Source organism: Lycium barbarum, chromosome 7, assembly GCF_019175385.1.
Source record: "Lycium barbarum isolate Lr01 chromosome 7, ASM1917538v2, whole genome shotgun sequence".
Taxonomy (NCBI): Eukaryota; Viridiplantae; Streptophyta; class Magnoliopsida; order Solanales; family Solanaceae; genus Lycium; species Lycium barbarum.
In genome coordinates, this window is record NC_083343.1 from 27,284,537 (window position 1) to 27,307,475 (window position 22,939).

The 22,939-nt window shown below is 37.9% G+C and overlaps 2 protein-coding genes across 5 annotated transcripts; one reads left to right on the top strand and one right to left on the bottom strand.

Moving 5' to 3' along the window:
- Window positions 1–1,576: 1,576 nt before the first annotated feature.
- Window positions 1,577–2,799, bottom strand: LOC132601432 (uncharacterized). Its single transcript, XM_060314511.1, has 2 exons — window positions 2,534–2,799; window positions 1,577–1,886 (listed from the first exon to the last, which is right to left on the bottom strand). The coding sequence occupies exons 1-2, from the start codon at window positions 2,797–2,799 to the stop codon at window positions 1,577–1,579; spliced, it is 576 nt and encodes a 191-aa protein (XP_060170494.1).
- A 2,117-nt stretch (window positions 2,800–4,916) lies between these two features.
- Window positions 4,917–22,766, top strand: LOC132603329 (L-arabinokinase-like). 4 transcript variants are annotated; one of them, XM_060316337.1, is made up of 30 exons: window positions 4,917–5,077; window positions 5,370–5,454; window positions 8,056–8,163; window positions 8,717–8,785; window positions 8,899–8,982; window positions 9,534–9,610; window positions 10,701–10,767; window positions 11,669–11,726; window positions 11,926–11,993; window positions 12,069–12,131; window positions 12,483–12,536; window positions 12,635–12,737; window positions 12,824–12,933; window positions 13,010–13,129; window positions 15,047–15,103; window positions 15,831–16,003; window positions 16,167–16,329; window positions 16,997–17,080; window positions 17,778–17,897; window positions 18,765–18,895; window positions 18,975–19,056; window positions 19,969–20,056; window positions 20,431–20,474; window positions 20,573–20,668; window positions 20,756–20,832; window positions 21,297–21,515; window positions 21,589–21,754; window positions 21,913–21,984; window positions 22,118–22,321; window positions 22,455–22,766. In XM_060316337.1, the coding sequence occupies exons 2-30, from the start codon at window positions 5,371–5,373 to the stop codon at window positions 22,572–22,574; spliced, it is 2,961 nt and encodes a 986-aa protein (XP_060172320.1). In that variant the 5' UTR covers window positions 4,917–5,077; window position 5,370; the 3' UTR covers window positions 22,575–22,766. The 4 variants fall into 4 exon arrangements, with proteins under 4 accessions (XP_060172320.1, XP_060172321.1, XP_060172323.1 ...); XM_060316338.1 differs by lacking the exon at window positions 4,917–5,077 and adding an exon at window positions 5,093–5,128; XM_060316340.1 differs by lacking the exons at window positions 4,917–5,077; window positions 5,370–5,454 and having other exon boundaries at window positions 8,084–8,163; window positions 8,709–8,785; window positions 9,531–9,610.
- The last annotated feature ends 173 nt before the right edge of the window (window positions 22,767–22,939 follow it).

Below are 22,939 nucleotides of genomic sequence, written 5' to 3' on the forward strand. Positions count from 1 at the left end.
AAGAATAGCACTTTTAGTCCATGCGTTAATGCTATATTCTAATTTTAGTTCTTGTGTTACCAAACTTATCACTAATGACCTTCAATTTTATTATGTGAGTGATTTTGATTCTTCAATTAACAGAACCCAAAATAGTTTACTCCATCGAGGGACAATTCAAGTACTCCCTATATCTCAATTTATGTGATATAGTTTGACTAGACACGAAGTTTAAGGAAAAAAAAGACTTTTGAGACTTGTAGTCTAAAGCAAATCATAGATATTTGTGTGGCCGTAAATTATTTCATTAAAGCTAAAAGAGAAAGTTTGAAATTAAATTATTTTTAAATATAGAATGCATCATTTTTTTTTTTACAAACTAAAAAGAAAAGTGTATCACATAAATTGGAACAGGGGTAATTATTAATTTTAAACTAAAGACTAGTTTTATACTCCTTCCGTCCCATTTTAAGTGTCTTAGTTTGACAAGGCACGAAGTTTAAGAAATAAAAAGAGATTTTTGAATCTTATGGTCTTAAATTAAAGATGTGTATACAACAACAACATACCCAGTTGAATCTCACAATGTAGGGTCTGTGGAGGATAAAGTGTACGCAGACCTTACCCCCACCTTGGAAGGTATGGGGGCTATTTCAAAAAGACCCTTGGCTCAAAAGAAAACAAGGGAAAAGAGTCAGATACGGACAAGCAAATCAAAACAATGCAAAAATGAGAAATAGAAAGAGCAACGAAGTCATGATAAAACAGCAAAGATAGACAAGACCCAACACATAGAAGCAGGATAAAAATACTCCTAATACGAGAAAGGAAACCTCGCGGCCCCCCACTAGCCCTCTACCCTGATACTTGACCTCCACCTGTCATGTCCTCGGTAAGCTGAAGTAGCGCCATGTCCTGCCGAATCACCTCTCCCCAGGCCTTCTTTGGCCTACCCCTCCCTCTCTTCAGGCCCACCACTGCCATCCTCTCGCTCCTCCTCACTGGTGCATCAGCACATTTCCGTTGCACATGGCCGAACCACCTCAACCTCCCTTCCCGCATATAATCCACCACCGGGGCCACACCCACCTTATCCCTAATCACTTCATTCCGAATCCTATCTCTCTTGGTATGCCTGCACATCCATCTCAGCTACCTTCATCTTCTGGACATGAGCTTTCTTAATTGGCCAGCATTTCGTCCCATACAACATAGCCGGTCTAACTACCACTTTGTAGAACTTTCCCTTTAGAATAGGCGGCACCTTCTTATCGCACAACACCCCCGATGCGAGCTTCCATTTCATCTATCTTGCTCTAATACGATGCATAAAATCGTCGTCAATCTCACCAGTCCCTTGGATGATCGACCCCAGGTACTTGAAACTTTCTTTCTTCGGGATGACCTGAGTATCCAGCTGCACGTCCTCGTACTCCACTTGACTCCCATCACTGAACTTGCACTCTTAGTACTCTGTCTTAGTCCTGCTCAACTTGAAACTCTACGACTCCAGAGTCTGTCGCCAAACCTCCAGTCTCGCGTTAACACCGCTCCGCGACTCGTTAATAAGCACAATGTCCTCTGCAAACAACATGCACTATGGAACCTCTCCTTGAATGTTGCTTGTCAGAGCATCCATTGCCACAGCAAATAGAAACGGTCTAAGCGCGGACCCCTGGTGCAGGCCCATCGTGACTGGAAAGTGTTCCAAGTCACCTCCAACCGTCCTCACCCGGGTCTTGGCTCCATCATACATGTCTTTAATCGCTCTAATGTATGCTACAGGAACACCTCTAGCTTCCAGACATCTCCACAGCACCTCTCTTAGGACTTTGTCGTAAGCCTTCTCAAGGTCAACAAACACCATTTGCAAGTCAGTCTTCTTATCCCTATACTGCTTCACCAACCTCCTCACAAGGTGAATGGCTTCTGTAGTCGAACTCCCCGGCATGAATCCGAACTGGTTCTCCGAAATAGAAACTAACTTCCTCATCCTCGCTTCTACCACTCTCTCCCAAACTTTCATCGAATGGCTCAACAGCTTGATACCCCTATAGTTGTTGCAGTTCTGGATATTCCCCTTGTTTTTATACAACGGGATCATGGTGCTCTATCTCCACTCTTCAGGCATCTCCGCCGTCCTAAAAATAACATTCAACAACCGCATAAGCCACTCCAAGCCTCCCCTACCCGCATTCTTCCAAAATTCTACCGGTATTTCATCTGGCCCGGTCGCTCTCCCCCTACTCATCTTCCGCATAACCCCCTCGACCTCTTCAACCTTGACCCGCCTACAGTATCCAAAATCGCAGCGGCTCTCAGAGAGCTCCAATTCACCTAAAACGATGTTCCGGTCCCCCTCTTTGTTCAGGAGTTTATGAAAGTAGGACTGCCATCTTCATCTAATAAGGGCATCCTCTACCAAAACTTCTCCTCCCTCGTCTTTGATACACTTCACTTGATCCAGGTCCGGAGCCTTCCTCTCTCTCATTTTGGCTAGCCTGTACAACTTCTTGTCCCCGTCTTCCCCCCCCCCCCCCCCAAATCTTCATACAAGCGTCCAAAAGCAGCCGTCTTAGCCGCCGTAACCGCTAACTTCACCTCCTTCCTCGCCTTCTTATATAGTTCCCTGTTAGTCCTCTTCTCTTCCTCGTCTGTGCTCTCTACTAGCTTTAGATATGCTGCTTTCTTAGCTTCCACTTTACCTTGTACCTCTCCGTTCCACCACCAGTCCTCTTTGTGTCTGCCAGAGTAACCCTTTGAGACCCCTAGCACCTCTCTTGCCGCTTCCCTGATGTTAGCAGCCGTCGTAGTCCACATACTACTCGCATCCCCGCTACTCCTCCAGGCTCCCAACGCCCTCAACCGCTCCCCCAGCTCCTAGGCATTGTCCTTATTCAAAGCATCCCACCTAATCTTCGGCTGACCCGATACAACCCTCTTTCTCCTCTTCCTTTTTATCTCCTCCCAGGTCCATAACCAAGAGCCTATGTTTGGTCGTGAGGTTCTCGCTCGGGATAATCTTGCAGTCCGTGCATAAACATCTATCGCACTTTTGGGAGAGTAGGTAATCAATTTGTGTCTTGGCCCTCGTACTCCGAAAGGTGACAAAGTGCTCTTCCCTCTTCTGAAAACTAGAGTTCCCTATCACCAAATCGAAAGCTCTCGCGAAATCTAAAAGCGTCGTACCTCCCTAATTCCTATCCCCAAACCCAAAGCCTCCATGCATATCATCGTATCCCCTAGCCGACGTGCCGATGTGGCCATTGAAATCACCACCAAGAAAAAGCTTCTCTGAGTATGGAAAACCCCGCACAACCTCGTCCAAATCCTCCCAGAATCGCCTTTTGATATCCTCATCCTAGCCCGCCTGCAGTGCGTAAACACTAACCACATTTAAAGTGTGTCCTCCAACTACTATCTTAATAGTCATCAGCCTATCACTCACCCTCCTGACCCCTAACACCAGATCACAGAGCTCTCTATCAACCAGAATGCCAACTCCGTTCTTACCCTTCGGGCCTCCTGAGAACCACAACTTAAACCCATCTACATCCCGAGCCCTATCTCTCACCCATATAGACTCCTGGACACATGTTATGTTGATCTTCTTGTTCTCAAGAATCTTCGCTAACTCTATAGACTTCCCCGTCAGGGTGCCAATGTTCCAGGACCCAATTGTCAGCCTAGCTGCTCCCTTTCCGTTCTTAACCCTCTTCCTACCTCCCACCCCTTCTCCCCCTAGAGGACATGACCTTAGTCTATCATCATCCACCGCAACCACTATAATAAAGGCGAGCTAAGGTGGCACCAACACTATACAAGCAGAAAATAGAACTACATGGAGTAGAAATACAGGATCAACTTCGCTAAAACGACGGAACACTAGAAAATTACTAACTATAGCCGGAGGTAGCAACTCCGGGCTGGACAGAACCTGAATTAGTTGCTAAGTAGTGCTTCTGCTGCAGCCGAAACACTGTCGTTGGTCGCCCGTGCCAGAATTATTGTTCACCGGAGTACTGTTCACCGGAATTACTGTTCACCGGAAAGTGTTGTTCACCGGCGACTGTCTGCTGCTCAGTTTCCACCTGTATTGCGGGACCACAAAAAAACCAAAAAAAAAAAGAAAAGAAAAGAGAATGCTAGGGGGAAGAGAGATACCACACAAACCCTACAGTGGTGGTATGGGTCTGCGGTAGTTGTGGAAAGCAGTAGAAGGAGGAGATGAGAGGAAGAGAGAAAGAAGAGGAGAAGTAGTGCAGTGGGAGAAAAGGAGAGGGAGAAAAGGAAAGAGCGAGAGGAGGAGAGAAAGGTGATGCCGACTTACTTGGGGCGACCTCCAGTGGTCGCTGGCCGAAAAAATTCACAAGTCAGGTCAGATGTTATCGTTGTGGGAAGAGAGAGGAGAGAGAAGAGAGAGAAGATGTGTATAATGTACTAAAATGTTCTTTAATCTTGTAGTTATAAATTTGCCTTGTTTGATGTTTTAATTGTCAATTTACTAAATTTAGAAAGAGACACTCTTTTTGGAATAGACTAAAAAGAAAAATAAGACACTTCAATTGAGATGGAGTACTATATACTCCCTCCATTTCAATTTATGTGAATCCCTTTGACTGGGCACAACATTTAAGAAAGAGTGAAAACTTTTGAAACTTGTGGTTCAAAATAAGTCTTGAATATTTGTGTGACTGTAAATCATTTCATAAAGTGAATTTGCTTTCAAATTAGGAAAGAGGTCATTCATTTTGGTACGGACTAAAAAAAAATAGGTTCACATAAATTAAAACAGAGGGAGAATTTATACAGTGCTATTCTTTGAAAAATGAATTACAGTGCAAAACTTGAAGGAAAAAAACAAAAAGTACACGTGGAAAAGTGCCAGTAGTTGTAATTTCCAACAACCAAATACAGAGAGTCCCACACTCTCCCGCCCTCACTATTCTCAATGCTTCTGTTCCATCATTTTTATCCTTTCCGTTTTAAGTCACGTTAAATTAATTACCTTTTATAACAGATAGTTTTGGATTTATCCAAATTTTATCTAATAATCTAAAGTATATATTACAGACACGCACATCAGCATTTTTATACTGTAAGTATTGAAATCAGATAATCATTTGTCCCATAAATCTCGTTGGATCTGGTTTTATTCTTTCAATATTTTTTTATTTTTTTTGGGTTTTTAAGTTTGCATTGACTTGATCAATTGCAAATTCATTTAGGGGGGTCTCACATATAATAAAAAAGATTATTTTTTGGTAGAAAAAAGGGTTTTTTTTTTCAAGATTTTTTGGTTTTTGAGTTTTCATTGATTTGACCCTTTGCAATTCATTTAGGGTCTCATATATAATAAAAAGGATTTTTTTTTGTTTTTGTTTTTGAAGAATGGTGGGATCAGAGAAGAAGTCACTTGTCTTTGCTTATTATGTTACTGGTCATGGATTTGGTCATGCCACCCGTGTTGTTGAGGTACTTTTTTTTTTTTTTTTAACACAACTTGTCGTGTTTTCTTTGGTAATAGTTTTGAAATGTAGTTGATTTTTTTTCTGTAATGTGAGTGTATATCTTTGTGAATTGGGATTGAGCAATGCTGGAATTAGAAATGATCATAGTGAGTTCAAATTGATTGATCCAATTTTGTTTCACTGTTCTGTCTATGTACTGAGTTATAATTTGTGAACTTTGTAGACTTTATCCTACGTCGGTTACATTTCTTTGTCTATCTGAGAAAATCTCACTACCCCACAAAGGTAGGGGTGAGGTTTGTGTACATCCTGCCCTCCCAGACCCCCACTTACACTGGGTATGTTGTTGTTGTTATAGATGATAAGTGGTAACACACCAAAAGAATAGTTTTAGGTAAGGTACTTTGAGAGATATCGTTGGGAAAATATGAATAAACGTGTGTGCTTTGGGGGTGCTTAGTAGCATAATGTGATCAAATCCATTTTAAGACTTTCATTTACCAGAAGGTACTGTAAAATTTGATCATGTATGCAAAATTGGATGATGTTCCTAAATTAGTTGAAGACAAAGTTCCTTCCTTTATTTATCAGGGAGTCTTGGTAACAAGCATATGGCCTAATAAAAGAACATAAGCCATTGGAACTGTATCTTTAACAGAATTTGTATACTGTTCTAAAATACAAAGGAGGGGTGCCTAGCATATATGGAGCTCAAGAATTATTTATTAAGAACGCATATATGGTAATGCAAAACCTAAAACTGAACAAGTGGTTGCGTTCAGAATACAAAGAAACTACACTTAGATGTCACAGTCAGTTCATTTGCAATTTGTTTTTATAGTGTTCTTATCCATAGGTGTGGCCTGATGGCTGAAGAGTGGAAGTATAATGTTGGGAACCAAGGTGAATCATAGTAGAGGCGAAACTAGGTTAATTTTTCCATTTGCCTAAGTCTTGGTGGGAAGAGTTAGCTGAAGCGTAAGCCTCCCAAGAGCATAATATTAAGTTGAATCTAGGAGACATTCGGTAAAATCATACAATGCTTGAAGCTTATAAAGATATGGCACCTGGCCTAACTCAACCCCAAAAGTTAGCTCAACGGGAGAGGTTTGCCCAAGTCCATATAAGCAAACCACCGATCCATTCCCCAACCAATGTGGGACTATAACCTGCTCTAACACCCCCTTTCACTCCCAGGCCCAACTGGAGGGTGGACCGGTAGCTCAAATGTGAATGGACCTGGCTTTGATACCGTGTAAAGATATGGCACATGGACCTAACTCAATCCCAAAAGCTAGCTCAAGAGTGGAGGATTGCCCAAGTCCATATAAGCAAACCACCGGTCCATTTCCCAACCAATGTGGGACTCTAACCCACTCTAACAAAGTTAAAAGCTCTCTAGATTAGAGCACAGACTTGTCGGTAATGTAAAGGATAATACTGCTTAATTCGTTAGTCTAATTAAAATCTCTCTCTCCCCCTAGTGTTCTTTATTTGAATTGTGTGTTAGTTAACATGTCTTAAAAAGTATCCTTTTGTTTTTTATAATGAAAAAAAGTATCTTCTTTTTTAATTACATCTTTTAGATATTTGGTTTATGTTGTGACATTTATTTTGGTGTCATAGTTTAGTTTATTGTATTAACATGTAGTTAATCGAGATGTATAATTATTTCAATCAAGAGGTATAATGTTGTAGAATGGTTTGCTAATTTTTTATGAAGGCATCTATCGGTAGGTTACTACCAGTTGAAGTCACTTTTCTTATGGCTAACATTGTTCCTTGACGGTAGAGATCATACTGCATTATGTTAACTTCCTGGATAGTATTTTCTTTATATGGGTGTTTTTTTTTTATATTTTTGGAAAAGTCAGAACATTTCATTCATAACCGCCAAGACACTGTCAAATATATGTAAAAAACAATTATATGGCTTACCGCAGTCATCTATCAAATTTTCCAACAATTAATACGAGGTACCTTCTCTTTAGACAAAAAATTCTAGTGAAATAAAGATCTTGTATAATGCCTACTCTCATGGTTTTGAAATAATTACCTATTTCTTGAAGGCCTTATTCTCCAGAAAGGCATCAGAAATGTTTTCCAAGCTACCTCCCTCTCGCTGCCAATCTTTGTAACACCTAGATATCTAGCATACAAGTGTCCACCACTCTTGAGGAGCATTACTAAGAACTACTGAACAGTTTGACCATGTTATGCCGCTCTGATAGAACTGACTCTGCAAACCAAGCCACTAAAGAAAGCTTGGTTGAATAGGTCTTTTTGTTCATTTTCTGCTTGCTAGTCAATGTGTCAGCTTCAGAAGAAGTCTTTTTCTCTTTTACTTATGGAATTTAGTTATTTTAACATTGACATCATTTTGATGTACTAAGGACAAACGGGTGCTTGCTTAGTATTCTTCATAATGTCATAAGGTTAGATGACATAAGGAGTGGCCACTTCTTCTATTTTCTTTGTTTTGCTATACCATCACATTTAGATTTATTTTGTGGAACTCTGAAGCTTGCCTGCGATGATCATTAATTTGTAAGTTCTAACTCGTTTATTTTACCAATATCCCTAATTTTAAATTTTGTAATGCAAGGTTGTCCGTCATCTAATTCAAGCAGGACATGAAGTTCATGTGGTTACGGGTGCTCCAGACTATGTTTATACTATTGAGACACAGTCGCCTGGACTTTTTATCCGTAAGGTTAGTCATGTTAAGATAACTGAGAATTGTATGCAGTGATTGGATGCTTTTGGTTCTTGCGAATCGGGGATTACAAATGCTTGTTGTTTATGAAATCAACTTTATCGCCATTCTAATAATGCATGATATCATCCTTTAAAGAAACATAATTTCATCCTTCTTGTCTGATTTGAACTAATCAACAAAGAGTTGCATTAAAAAGGGACTTGTATTGGTGTTTTAATCCTGTGGAGCTGTAGAACAAAATTTCCTTTCCAATTACATTATGTGAAAGGATGAATTAGTTTAAGTTTGATGATCTCAGCTTTTACATTTTTCTAGAGAAAAAAGGGCAAATTGATATACTGTTATTCAGCAAATTGGTTAAGGTGTATAAGCTGGAACATGCTATCTTCTGTTAGTGGATTGTTTTCAGTCTCCACTGGCAAGGGAAAAATATGCTTTAACATTTTCCCTCTAATATAGACAGTCTTAGGCACTAGCATTCTGACTTTCGGCAAAGCTTATGTGCATGTACCCTAATTTTTCTAAGGATGAGATTTTAGTGTTTCAGGTTCTGTTGGACTGTGGAGCTGTTCAAGCAGATGCTTTGACAGTTGACCGTCTTGCTTCGCTGGAAAAGGTGGGCCACTTAGTCTATGATGAGGCAAACGGTTCTATGGAAGCAGTTACTTATCAGATTTTTTCGTATCAGGCATTTTAATTGAAAGTGCTACTTGTTCAAATTTTTTCCAGTATATCCAGACAGCCGTACTACCCAGGGATTTGATCTTGGCCACAGAAGTTGAATGGTTGAAATCTGTCAAGGCTGACTTAGTGGTAATATGATCCTTACAGAGTACCTGCTCTTTTTTTGTACTTCTAGTTTGAAAAGCCAATCATTGATGGATTATTAGTACAAGCTAGTTAAGCTCTGTTTGGTATTGCAGTGCCGTGAAGAGTTAAAACATTTGGCACTTCATTCTAGTGAAGTTAATGAAGAGAGCAAAACTTTTTTAGATGTCTGGCTTCAGTGACTTGATTGAAAATCTGATAAAATGCCTACACCTGAACATGCAAAATACCATTACTAAAATTCGATCGTATTTCTACTTAAAAAAAGAAATAGATTTTAGATAAAAAGTCCGAATGCAATAGACACTTCTGCCTAGCTGTTGAACATGTGCTATTTTGGATACCATATCAAAATGAGTCTAAAGGCCTTTTACAAGGCTTATGCTTCTTAATTAAATAAAGAACTGCACTTCCTTTGTTTGTTGGCTATAACAAGGGTATAAGTTCCTGCTAGATATAATTATACTAACATTATTCTTTGTCCTTGAGTTTGTTCCTGACGTGAAGTGTGTACAATTCTTATTTTTCATTAGTAGATCTCAGATGTAGTTCCTGTTGCATGCCGAGCAGCTGCTGACGCAGGAATTCGTGCAGTTTGCTGCACAAACTTCAGGTAACAAACTTGTGATGTTGAATTTTAGGTTTTATTCCCTTTATAATATACTTAACTAACTCATGGATGCTGGGATTGTGTGGATATCCATGCTTAATATCATGCTGGATGAGTAGGGCAGTTTCATGGTAAACCTCCAATGTATTTTCAGTTTACAAACTTTTAATCAAATTGACAGCATCAAGGTTAAGCTATGTCAGGTTGAGTAAGGTGGAATTGAGGCTTTTAAGTAGCAGTGATGTGTTTCCTTTGTAGACAACTATGAATATTTTTTGCAACTTTTGCCTATATGAATATTTTTTGCAACTTTTGCCTTGTTGGTTCATTGAGGTTTCATAAAAGCTTGTATACGTAATATGTGCACTAAAATATTGTTTAAGTCTGTGCTCATGTCTGACAGAATTTTAGAATTCCCGTCCTCCTATGCGTCCATGTACTACATGACCTTAATGTCTATATCTCTGCTACTTAGCATGTGTAGTTCTGAGATAGAGAGAACAGGGCCATGAGAAAGTTGCCTTTTGCAATCCATGTTGGATAGAAACATTATTCTGGATGTGCCTCCACTAGAGTGTCTTGAAGAACTTATTATATTAAGATCACTTATAACATTATCATCTCTTTCATTGGATGATTAATTTAGTGTCACCGAGTTGACGAGCTTTTGAGGTGATTACCTTCATTTTCATAACCAATTCATTATCCGCACGTATTATCTTGTCTTTTAACTCTTCAGTTACATCTCTAGATTAACATGTTAGGTGCCTTCAGAATGGGTTGTGATAACTCCAGTATTTAAAAAATCAACACTAGGAACTCTCCGTCAAATGGATAGTTGAAATTATATGAGCTCATTCATAATTACTTTAGGAAATTATTGCACTGATATTGTTAGTTTTTCTGTGGCTGTTTTCTGTTATAGTGAAAGGTGAAAGAAAAGAATACTGGCTCAGTCCTTTAGAATTTCTTTTTACGTCTAGGATGCATGAGATTATCATATTGTCTTTTGCTTGAAAATGCAAAAATTACCACCATATAAACAGATGGGAAGCTTTTAATTTGTCTCTCTCCATTGCTAAAACTTTGGCAGTTGGGATTTCATCTATGCTGATTATGTCATGGCTTCTGGATATCACAATCGTTCAATAATTTGGCAGGTGATTACTAATCTTCAACAGATATATATTCCACACAAAAAGATTACATATTTTATATTCCTCTAGTCGGGTTCTTCGTTTTCATTAGAGAACTTCCACAAAACCATCAAACAGCCGGGTAGGAGATTGAAGCTACTATATATTTATTCATCTAAAATGTCATGAATTTAGTACTAACATATTAATATCTTGTGATGTTGTGATTCAAAATTGTAGTCCTCTTTATTTGGACTTCAGAAATTCTAATGTATTATTTCTCATTCTCAAATTGTCTCTCTGATAAGTAACATCCAAGAGTCATATATTCCACTATTTTGAACAATCAAAAGAATATATTCCACCTCTATTCTCATTTCAAATTGTTGTTGATGTTTACATTGTCTTTAATTCCATGGTATGCCATGTTTTAGGCATCTAATAACAGAGAAATAGATCTTAACTAAGATTTGCGAAGGTTGTATAAAATGTTATTTGTGGAATGGTGAACCAAAAGGGAAAGAGAGTAATATAAATTTGGATGGAGGGAATATGTATTAAACTTTATCAAAGAATTTTTGAGCTTTTATCGATTACACCTGCTAAATGATGGAATTTTATTAAGGAGTTCTATTCGATTTGTTGCTATGCCCCAAATTTTTTAGTCCATCGAACTGTACTCACTTTGAGTTTATCTTATTTAATCACTTGTAAAACAGTCTATTTAAGTATTTTGTTTCTACACTTCTGTATACTCCCTGCACCAACATCCTGCTTAAAATTTTCTGTTTTTCTGTGTACATTGCTATGGGTGATTTTCATATTAGTATACATTCATGTGATACATACTTCTAATCCTTGCTTTTGATCTGATTTCCATTCGAAAATCTAACATCAATGTGACCGATGAATGATGTTAAACCAGATTGCAGAGGATTATTCTCACTGTGAGTTTGTAATTCGTCTGCCAGGATACTGCCCAAGTATGTAATTTCCATGTTTCAACTATTTTATGCAGCTTGATTTTACCCCGTATTCATTTCTCATTTCAGCTTTGTTTTGGTTCTGGAGTCAATATTGAACATTCATGTACTGCATTTGAATAGATGTGCTGTTCTCAGTTTTTTTTTTTTTCTTCCATTTCTCATAGTACTGCTGTTTGTTAAAACCAACTCCTTGCAGTGCCTGCTTTCCGGGATGTAATTGATGTTCCCCTTGTTGTGAGAAGGTTACACAAAACTCGGGAAAAGGTGACTGACAATCCTAAGTCACCCTCTTGACATGCGCCTATTTTTTCATGTGGTTAATATATTCTTGTGATACAGGTCCGGAAAGAGCTTGGAATTCTAGACAACCAAAAAGTCCTTATTTATAATTTTGGTGGACAGGTAAACGTCTCATTTAAAGGAATGCTAAACATGCTTGATATATTTTCTTGCCAGAGACTAGTCTTCTCAAATTTCTCAAGCCTTATTTTTCTGTCGGTGAATATTTGGAAGATAGGATTTGATACTTCAAATTATAATTTTTGCGTTAGGTTTTGCTGCCATTTTATGGACAGGGGGTGGTGGTGTAGTTTAGTTAATCTTACTAGATATTGTGAGAATATGTGATTGGATTATAAGGTGTTTCTATCAAAGAAAATGCTCCTGGAGGTTCAGAAATATCAGAGGTACTTTTAGGAGACCAAGTGTCACATTTCCACTTGATAACAATCTTATATACTTTTTCACATGCAGCCTGCTGGATGGAAGCTGAAAAAGGAATATCTACCTGAAGGATGGATATGCTTGGTTAGTTGTTGTAATCCGCTGTTAAATTTCTACTTTGCTGTTGCTTCTGAAATCTATTAGAGCTTCATGCAATAATATGGTCTATGTTGCTGGTAAAGGTCTGTGGTGCTTCTGAAGATCAGGAGATGCCTTCTAACTTTGTAAAACTTCCGAAAGACTTTTACACTCCTGATGCTATTGCAGCTTCAGACGTCATGCTCGGTAGGGAATGTTAAAGCTCTGTAAGCTTGAAAATATAATTTTCTGTGTATGACTACATTTCATATCAAACATGTACTTTCTTTCAGGTAAAGTTGGATATGGCACAACAAGTGAAGCCTTGGCATACAAGGTGCCACTTGTCTTTGTACGCAGAGATTATTTTAATGAGGAACCGTTCCTGAGGAATATGATTGAGGTACATGCATTGGTTATTGTTTTGTAATTGATATATAACTTTGATTTACTCAAAGTATGATTACGATGCAACGCAGCATTACCAAGCTGGTGTAGAGATGATCCGAAGGGATTTGCTCACTGGACGCTGGGCTTCCTATATTGAACGTGCTGTTACACTGAAACCATGCTATGATGGAGGAATCAATGGTGGCGAGGTATCTTTGCTTTCTCTTTCATGTTCAAATATTCTCAAAACAGCACATGCAAAGTAAACAGCTCTCTTTGAACTATAGTTAGTAATTATTGACAGAGAAACACTTGAATAACTCATTCTGTGGATAACCAAAAGCGAGTTTTCAATAAATGCTGGATTCATAAAGACGAACTTTATTACAAGAAACTAGTATCCCCTTACTCTTCACCAGTGGATGTAGTCACTAAAGCATCTGACTGTCCTACCTATGAACTTAAAGCGTGGAGAATTTGTTTCAGTACATTGCGTGGTGTAACTTTTGCACCACTAAAATAGACAAGTGCCATATTTAAAAGGGAAAATTACAGCCCAATACCTTTGGCTGATCTAGTTTACAAAATAGCCAGCAAATGTATAGGTTTTGTATATATACATATATTATTCGTATAATATACATATCAGTGTACGGGTTTTGTGTATTTGGGCTACTGCCGGTACTTAAGTTTGGCTGAAGGGAGTATCCCTATTTAAAATCATTGTCCAATTATTTAAGAACTTTGTCTCATCAAATGTTGATGATGGTGAATTATACTACATTTATTTGTGCACTTGACGACAAGAGAAGGATAGCCTACTTGTAAGGATCGCAACCATAATTTGGGTTCAAGTCACCAATGGAGGAGCGAAAAGGGAAATGACAACAACTGTTGGGCTCCTGGTTCGTAGTGTTGAGGAATTGAATTTACCACATAAAAAAAGAACATTTATTCATATGCTTGATAGGGATCTTCATAAGCTTATAACAAGAAAGCTCAAAAGATGTTACAAAAAATCATAGATAATGTGGCAAATGTGAAAATAACCTTGCATCATTCTGTTAGTTTGATTCAATTTATTCTCTGATGAATATAAGGGAACTACACAGAGAATATCACCACAGCTGATATCTATGGTTGTATTCTTAGTTGAATAATTATGCAGTTCCTGAAAAACACACGTCATGCTCAAAATTTGTGTGTCTAATAGTTTATTTCAGCACTGTAACTTATCAATGACATATTGAGATAGGTACTCTGGATTCTCTCCTTCCATCATGCCATGTTTGAGGAATTAGTTTGTTGATCCCTCGATTATAGTCGTTGTAGTTCAGGAGATATATTGGGCACCATCAAGTTATTTAAAAGATGTTAGGGAAAATTTCACATGGCAGCCTTTGTTGATATGTTCTCTGAGGAACTCCTTTAGCTTCTTTTGTATCACGTCTTAACCCTAATGGCCATTAAAAGGGTCACCCAATATGGACTCTTGGTTCGTTGCACAATTTTCATCTCTAAGATTTCTAAGTCTTGTGGTCATAATGTATTGGAGCAGTCCTCCCATACAAGAACTTTGTTTATAATTCAAGATTGCGGTACATTCTGTATTCCTCAATTTCTGTAGGGGAAAGAGTTCAATTCTCATCATTGTCAAGTTTCAACTATTATGGAGGTGTATTTCTGGTATCTCGATCTCTTTTGCTGCACTCCACAGAAGGATTGACACCTGTTTTGTTTAATTGCATACAAGGAACTCAGATGCCATAACATGCTAATGGTTGTATGATCATTAGACTCAAATGTAGCACAGCAAGCTACTAGCAAGAAAATGCTTGTAAACCTCCCCTTTGAAGTCTCTTAGAAACTCGTAAAGAGCAAATAGTTTGATAGTTATAGCCTGTTTCATTGTCTCCTAGACGTTGCACTGGGCTGAGTTGCTTACACATATATTATTGAATTCTATTGAAAGATTGAAATAACATACTATTTTGAGTGTAGAGTATCTATTCTTACCCACTAAATTTCCTTTTTCCTAATGGAGTGTTCAACTCTAAGTAGGTATTAAGAAATAATGTTATGTTGTTATTGCATTCGTCTTCATCTGTTGCTTCATGGATCTTTAGGTGGCTGCTAGAATACTTCAAGATACAGCTATGGGAAAACATCACGCTTCACGTGGGGTAAGATTCTCCAAAATGCATCTTTCCTTATCTTTATTATAAGATAGCTCAGTGTTTGGTTTCCACCATGATATCATTTTCTATTTGAACCAAAGTATCGAGCAGAAGTTTTGGTCTCCCACCTATAAATGAATTTTTATATCCGCCGATCATGCTTTAACTGCTTTAACTTGATGATTTGCTTCTGAAATTTAAGATATTTATACACTCTAGCCTCCCCAGACCCCACTTGTGGGATTATACTGGGTATGTTGTTGTTGTTGTTCTTCGGTGTCAGCAGGATAGATGTTGGAAATCTGTGGACAAAAAAGGAATAGCCTAGTGATAATGATATCCACCTCCAACCATAAGTTGGGGTTCGATCACAAATAGAGTGACAGTGGTAAAAGGACCACTGTTAGGATCCTAGCAGGGGGTTTGGGGTTTTACCATCTCAAAAAGACGATGTTTGGGCATCAGGTTCTGGCGTATATTGAACCTCTGCAGTTCTGCTTAATATTTTATTGAACTCTAAAGAATTATGTTGATTTTACTAAGTAAGATCAACTCTATCATATGATAAATTGGCAAACATAGAGTATATTTGAAAAAATATTGTGAACTGGACAATAAATCATGGTGGGCTGACCTTAGGTCCCTTCAGTGGATAAAAAACAGAATATTAAGAGCTGCATATAACAATATCTTTTCCCCTACTCATAACTTGCATACGTCACTTTCATTTCAGCTTAGTGGAGCAAGGAGGCTGGGAGATGCTATCGTCCTTGGCTATCAGCTTCAAAGGATTACTGGGAAAGATATTTCTATCCCTGAATGGTATTCACTTGCGCAAAATGAACTAAGTTCACGCACTCAATCGCCAAATAAGGAAGTTCTTGATAATACCAGTCTTACAAGACAGTAAATTCCTTAACTCCTATCTATTTGTCTATTTTTTTATTTATTTTTTTGAATAAGAACTCCTATCTATTTGTCTTTATGTCAAGTTAATTGGTCTAATATGTCTCCTACAGCCACTCTTAGGCATGTTTCCTATCAAATATTCACCTAAATTACTTTGCAGAAGTGATGACTTGGCAATTCTTCATGGTGATCATCAAGGGCTCCCGGATACACTTGGTTTCTTGAAGAGCTTGGCTGAAATACAGTCCTCAGGTAGTCCCCAAAATAATAACAAGCTCCAAACACGCGAGCATCTGGCTGCTGCTGCAATGTTCAATTGGGAGGTATGTCTCATTCAGTGTAAAAAATTTCCTGCATAGATTTCTTAGATTCGTATGAAATATACAATAACAACAAAATACCCAGTGTAATCCCACAGTGGGGATTTGTATGAGATATCTAGTTTATAAATTTGATAACGATATAAGAATCATTAGAAGGAAATTTTCACATGATTAGCATTTTGAAATAACTGAACGAGAGATGGGGGGAAACTACTGCAGGTAAACTTTTCAAGTGTGCATCCACATGAATGGTAAGGGTTCACTATTGACGTTATTGATTAAGACTTATTTACCAAAGTAATCTTTCTTGCTAATTTAGTGTCTTCAAGTGTTGGAAATTTCGATAGGTATGTTGGCATTTAAGATACCATAATAGCATTGCAGGAAAATTAGCTTGTAATGGTACTTTGTGTAAACGGCCAAACAAAACTCTGGAAGACTGCAAAATTACCAGGTTCAGGATTATCTATAAGGAAATGTGCCCAGGTTATAGCCTTATACATGTGTTAGAACCTTGAATATGAGATATCAGTGTTTTTTTGTTTTTTAATGGAGGTCTGCCTCACGAATATCATTTCAAATTGAGAGCCTAGCTTCTAGATTGCATCTCTGTTCTTGTTGTTGCATGTCTTGAGAAAAGGAAATATGTCAATGTTTGGTCATGTAGGAAGAGATTTTTGTTTCAAGAGCACCCGGAAGATTGGACGTAATGGGAGGAATTGCTGACTATTCTGGTAGTTTAGTTCTACAGGTATAGTTCCCTTTTCCTTTATACACTTTCCTTATTTATGCTTGGGGAATAATTTATGCTAGTTTTTTGTTGTGACTTGTTGAATGCATTCCTCACCTCATATAAATTTTCAAACTCGTTTACCCTTGCATACTTGAATATCTTCCGTCACTAGGGAGCTCTGTTATTTTTTCTTGCTTAAGGGTTGTCAAATTTTCAATTAAGTGAGGTTCAGTCACCAGAGCTAGAGCCTTCTGGCTCCTTTTCACAACTGTTAAAGCATGTGTTTACCTCTTTTTTGTTTAATGACGGGGGTGTGTGGTTCATCTTGCCCTCACCTCGACTACTCCACCGAGTACCAAGTGTGTTTACCTCATATAAAAGTGTGCTTACTAGAGGAGGTACTCTCTCTGTCCCAATTTATGTGGCACACTCTCCTTTTTAATCTCTACCAGAAGAATGTCACCTTTCTATATTTAATAACAATTTTAACTTTAAAATTTCCATTTTATTAATGAGATGATTTATAGCCACACAAATATTGAAGGCTTGTTTTAGACCAGAAGTTGTAAAAGTCTTCCGTTCTTTCTGAAACTTCATGCCAAGTCAAATTTGGCAAATGATGAAATTGGGGCGGAAGGAGTACTTCTTAGGCATTGTCATCATGTTGTATCATTGCTGCTTATTTACAATATGTTGTCATCATTTTCTTCTACAGATGCCCACGAGGGAGGCATGCCATGTCGCGATTCAGAGAAACCATCCAAGCAAGCAAAAATTGTGGAAACATGCTCAGGCAAGGCAGCCCAAGGATGGACCCACTGCTGTACTTCAAATTGTATGTATCGTTAATTCTTTGGATATTCTCATTGCATGTTATCTATCGTGTTATCAGGAAAACACAACCATCCTAATTCCTTAAGTGATGGTTTTAAATGCTGTGGGTGTACTTGCTAGCCAATTTTCTGTTAAATAATTGCAAAAACATAGCTTTGCCATCAGGAAGCAGCAAGTTGTTATTCTCAGGTGTACAGTTTGAAAGTAGTTTTACATTTTAGCCATGATGAAATAATTTTCAATTAAGCCCTAATTTTATTTTGTTTTTTTGTTTTTTTGAAGGTAAAACTGTAATATGTATCCAAAAAAAAAAAACTGCACCAAGTATATGCAGTCCAAAGTAATTACAAAAGGCTATAGATCTGTCTCCTATTCCATTGGTTCACAAGGTTCCTGTAACATCTACAAAGGATTCATGATCTTCCATATATTCATGTTTACACGAAAAATAAAACAAAACTAAGCACTTCATCTTCATGTTCTGGATGGAGCTGCATTTGTTTGCAGAGCATCTTTGATACCTTTCCTACCACGCTGTCCTCTTCATCTCTATAAGTTGAAATTATCACTCGTGTTCTCTCTTTCCTTTGGTCTTTCTCCGATGTGCTGGGGCCTTTTGGGGTGAAAATAGGAGCTATATGAATGGGTGTGCCTTACATACGCATTTGAGAAGTCAAAAAGTTCTGTTCAATAATGTATATATCGGGGACAAAATCTCTAACAAATAAATCATTTTGGCTTGCTTGTGTTTTAACCTCTGTTGTCATTCATGGTACTTTTGACACCATTCTAGTTTCCAGCTACAACTTCTAATTTTCTATTTTGCTCATAGGAGCTTGTGGCTTACTTTTGATGAATTCAAATCCAGGTATCATTTGGCTCAGAATTAGGTAATCGTGGACCAACTTTCGATATGGACCTTTCTGATTTTGTGGAGGATGGACAGCCAATTACATATGACAAAGCATACAATTATTTTGCCCGAGACCCAGCCCACAAGTGAGTGAACCCTTGTGTATTAGTTCTCTTGCTTTTAATAGGATGCCACCAGTTTGTAACTATGATGCATCCTCTGTAGATGGGCAGCATATGTTGCTGGGACAATTCTGGTAGTGATGACTGAATTAGGCATCCGTTTTGAGGATAGCATTAGCATTCTGGTAAGCCTTTCCGATGGTCATACCTTCTGCAAGTTTTTCAGTTTAGTCTTCTATAGAGTGCAGTTATCTATTTGGATGAACCTAAGAAGGTTAACCAAATTGTTCAAGGCAATGAAGAATCTTCCCACCGAAGAAAGAAATGCTGTCCTTTAATGAGTGAATTTTAGAAATTCATTATGAGATTTAAGCCCCTGGGATCTGCAAACAAATAAGAACAACCAAATGTGAAGCAAATTCCCGTTATCTAAACAGGGTGGCCTTTTTGGACGAAACAACCACTTTTCAAATTAGAGTTACTATAATCAGCTGACAGACATGTGATATCCTTTACTGTATCAGCATTGACAGACAGATATTGGATTGGGCGATTTTCTGTTTCTTTCACAAGTTAAATGGATGTAGTAATTACCTTTTCTGTTTTAACATTTCATTAGGCTGATGTAGTTTGTTAAGAAAGGACCTTGGGCCATCCCACAACCATTGTTGGAGTTTTAACACCCCGCACACCCAGGATTGAACACCTGGAGCGTAAATAATATAACACGCAAGTCCAACATTGATTAAACCAAGAATCAGGATTGGTCTAGCTATGATACCATGTGAAAGAAGAGGAAAAACTCACTGTACATTATTCCGTCGACTACTTGGGGTTAAGTAATACAATTGAATACATGAACTATGAAAGGAAAGGTAAACAATCTAAATACACGATTACAGGGAATTAATCTCTTTAATTGGTCCTTAATGATATGCACAATATTTACAAGATCGTAAAATAGTTTATTTTAACACTTCATTTATGTCAGTCATAAACCAATAAGAGGGTCTTTTTGTACAACTACAGTATCCTCTTTCCTGCCTTATGCTGGTTTCATCTGACCAAGCAGGTCTTTTTGTGACCTGATTACACAGGTAAGTTCCGGTGTTCCTGAGGGTAAAGGTGTATCTTCTTCTGCTGCTATAGAAGTGGCCACCATGACTGCTGTTGCTGCTGCTCATGGTACTACAAAAAACGAATAATTTCCCCAATCATTCTGAAGTTTGTATCAGCTAACTACCATTATCAAAAATACACAAATGTCTGTCACATAGTTTGATTATTTTTCAGTAATCACTTTAGGGATTTTGATGATCTCGTTCTCCTACATTTTCTTTTTGTGCATTCATATATTGGAAATTTGTTTAGATCAATGCTAAATTTGAATAATGGGCAGGTGATTAGTAAAATTCGTGCCATTCATTATTCTACTTCCAAATTCATGGAAAAGATCTCAAATTGGGAAGATCTGGCTGATTTGAAATGGAAAATTAACAGTTTCTGGATTTCTTTTTATGTTAAATGAAGACTGAATTGCACAACTGTCCATTTTGCAGGATTGAACATTGACCCCAGACATCTGGCTCTGCTTTGCCAAAAGGCACGTACTTCTCTCATTTTGTCCTTCCATTTTTTTCGTTCTGTTTCTTGGATTGGTAAAACGTCCCTTCCCAACTCAAGCTTTATTCTCTTAAATAGGTGGAGAATCATATTGTTGGAGCTCCTTGTGGAGTGATGGATCAGATGGCTTCTGCGTGTGGAGAGGCCAACAAGCTTCTTGCTATGGTTTGTCAGGTATTCAGCAAATTTTTGTGCAATGTGTTCACATTGTTAACGGGACCAACCGTGAAATCAGAATTAGCACTCACTTTTTTCTTTTAGCCTGCTGAGGTTCTAGGACTTGTTGACATACCACCCACCATCCGATTTTGGGGAATTGATTCTGGAATACGACACAGGTAAAACTTCCCAATGGGTATTTTCCCTTAACCGTCTCTAGCTCCATCAAGTTTGTTTTTAATCTAAAGTAAAACATTACTGTCTGTTCATCCATATTTAAAAGTTCTGGTCAAATCTATTTACGGAATATGTTCTTAAATAGATTAACTCAAGAACGTTTCAAATGGAGCTGATCAAGAATGTTTGCCTTTTTTTTTTTTTCAAGTTTGGAGCAAGAAACCAAATATACCCATATGTCGTTATTTGTTTTTCCAGTTTACCATGTATGTTTAAGAATGGACCAAGCTGACTTCTACCAGGAGTTCTAAAACTAAAAATCACGCATTCCTACCAATTTAACCAATTAAGCTGGAGAGTAATCCAGTTCCTCCGCATAATGACCTGCTGATTTCGACCAAATTAAGATATATGTTTTGGCCTTATGTTCTCATTCTTTCCGAGTACTTATGAGAGTTTGCTGCAGTGTTGGTGGTTCAGACTACAAATCTGTTAGAGTTGGTGCCTTTATGGGTAGGAAGATAATAAAGTCCGCTGCGTCTGTGGAGTTACAATCCTCCTTCTCAAACATTTCCACTCCCCAGCAAATCAATGGGTTCAACCCTGACGATGCTGATGAAGATGGAAAGAATATACTTGAAATAGAGGCTTCTCTTGATTACCTGTGCAACCTCTCAGCTCATAGGTTTGTTACTCATATATAGTTTGTAGTTCTGTCGTTTTCTACTTGCTATGTTTAACATATCTTCTAATTTCAGATATGAGGGGACTTATGCAACTAGACTTCCAGAGTCCTTATGTGGCCAAGAATTTGTGGAGAAGTATGTTGATCATGATGATTCTGTAACTACAATTGATAAGGAGCGCAATTATGCTGTGAGAGCACCCACTAGGCATCCCGTCCATGAGAACTTCCGAGTCAAGGTCCACTATTTGAATTTTTCTTTTCAAATCATTTTTTGTCTGAATGGCAAGGCTTCGGGTTCTCTACGTCAGATTACGCTTTTTATCTCCTGATACTATTAGATTTCTCATATTCGTCATGAGAACAATTGATTGAAATATGTATGAATTGCTATCAGGCTTTCAAAGCATTACTGTCAGCTGCACCTTCCAATTATCAACTATCTGCTCTTGGAGAGTTAATGTATCAGGTATATCATTTGATTCATGTCTTTGTTATGTTCTAGAGCAGATTCTTTTTGGATTGGCCTTTGAAGAATTTTCTTTCAATTTGAATATCTACCTCTATAGAGGTTTACTGACCAAGTGTTTCTCATACTGCAGTGTCATTTCAGTTACAGTGCTTGTGGTCTTGGGTCAGATGGGACAGATAGGCTGGTTAACTTGGTACAAGAAATGCAGCACTCTAAATCATCAGAATCTGAAGGTGGGACTTTGTTTGGTGCAAAGATAACTGGTGGAGGTTCCGGTGGAACTGTTTGTGTTATCGGGAGGAACTGTTTAAGAAGCAATGAACAACTTATTGAGGTAGTTTTCTACAGCTTTATTCTTATACGATTGCTGAGATACTCTTCTTTGAAATAAAGGAGCCACATTTTGTTTGTATGCAGTTCTCGCAATTGTTTCTATAGTTGTGGCATTCATGTTTTCATATCTGCAGATTCAGCAAAGATACAAAGCTGCCACTGGATTCTTACCATATGTGTTTGAAGGTTCTTCACCTGGAGCTGCAAAATTTGGTCATCTCCAAATACGCCTTCGATCCTCCTCTAAAGAGTAATGTGATTAATAGTTGGAAGTCGAAACTAGACAGAAATAATAGACTTAAAAGCATAGTGCAGGAATTCTGGGACTGGAAATATTTGCACATCACAAAGCATTGGGCTGCAAATTTTTGGATATCAATAATTTTCCATTTTGTAAAGAACAATTGGTTATAAAATATTTATGCAAGTCCATCTTATTCTTCTCCTGTTCTCCATGGTATAATTTGATTAGGGAATGGCTTTTTACCTCTTTACTAGTTTATCCTGAATTTATTTTTATCTTTCTTTGCATTATCTTGAGCAAAATGCACGCTTCCAGTACAAGTTCTCATCAGACATTTGCCTCTTAAAGAAACAACATAAGAAAGTGCCAAGGGAT

What these genes read in the sequence shown, in the direction of transcription:
- LOC132601432 (XM_060314511.1), bottom strand. Translation starts at nt 2,799, where the DNA reads ATGTGGACTACGACGGCTGCTAACATCAGGGAAGCGGCAAGAGAGGTG. An exon ending in ACGGCTGCTTTTGGACGCTT is followed by an intron (nt 1,887 to 2,533) that starts GTATGAAGATTT and finishes CCTTGTGAGGAG; the next exon opens with GTTGGTGAAGCAGTATAGGG.
- LOC132603329 (XM_060316337.1), top strand. Translation starts at nt 5,371, where the DNA reads ATGGTGGGATCAGAGAAGAAGTCACTTGTCTTTGCTTATTATGTTACT. An exon ending in CTGGTAGTTTAGTTCTACAG is followed by an intron (nt 17,081 to 17,777) that starts GTATAGTTCCCT and finishes TTTCTTCTACAG; the next exon opens with ATGCCCACGAGGGAGGCATG. An exon ending in TGGCTCTGCTTTGCCAAAAG is followed by an intron (nt 20,475 to 20,572) that starts GCACGTACTTCT and finishes TCTCTTAAATAG; the next exon opens with GTGGAGAATCATATTGTTGG.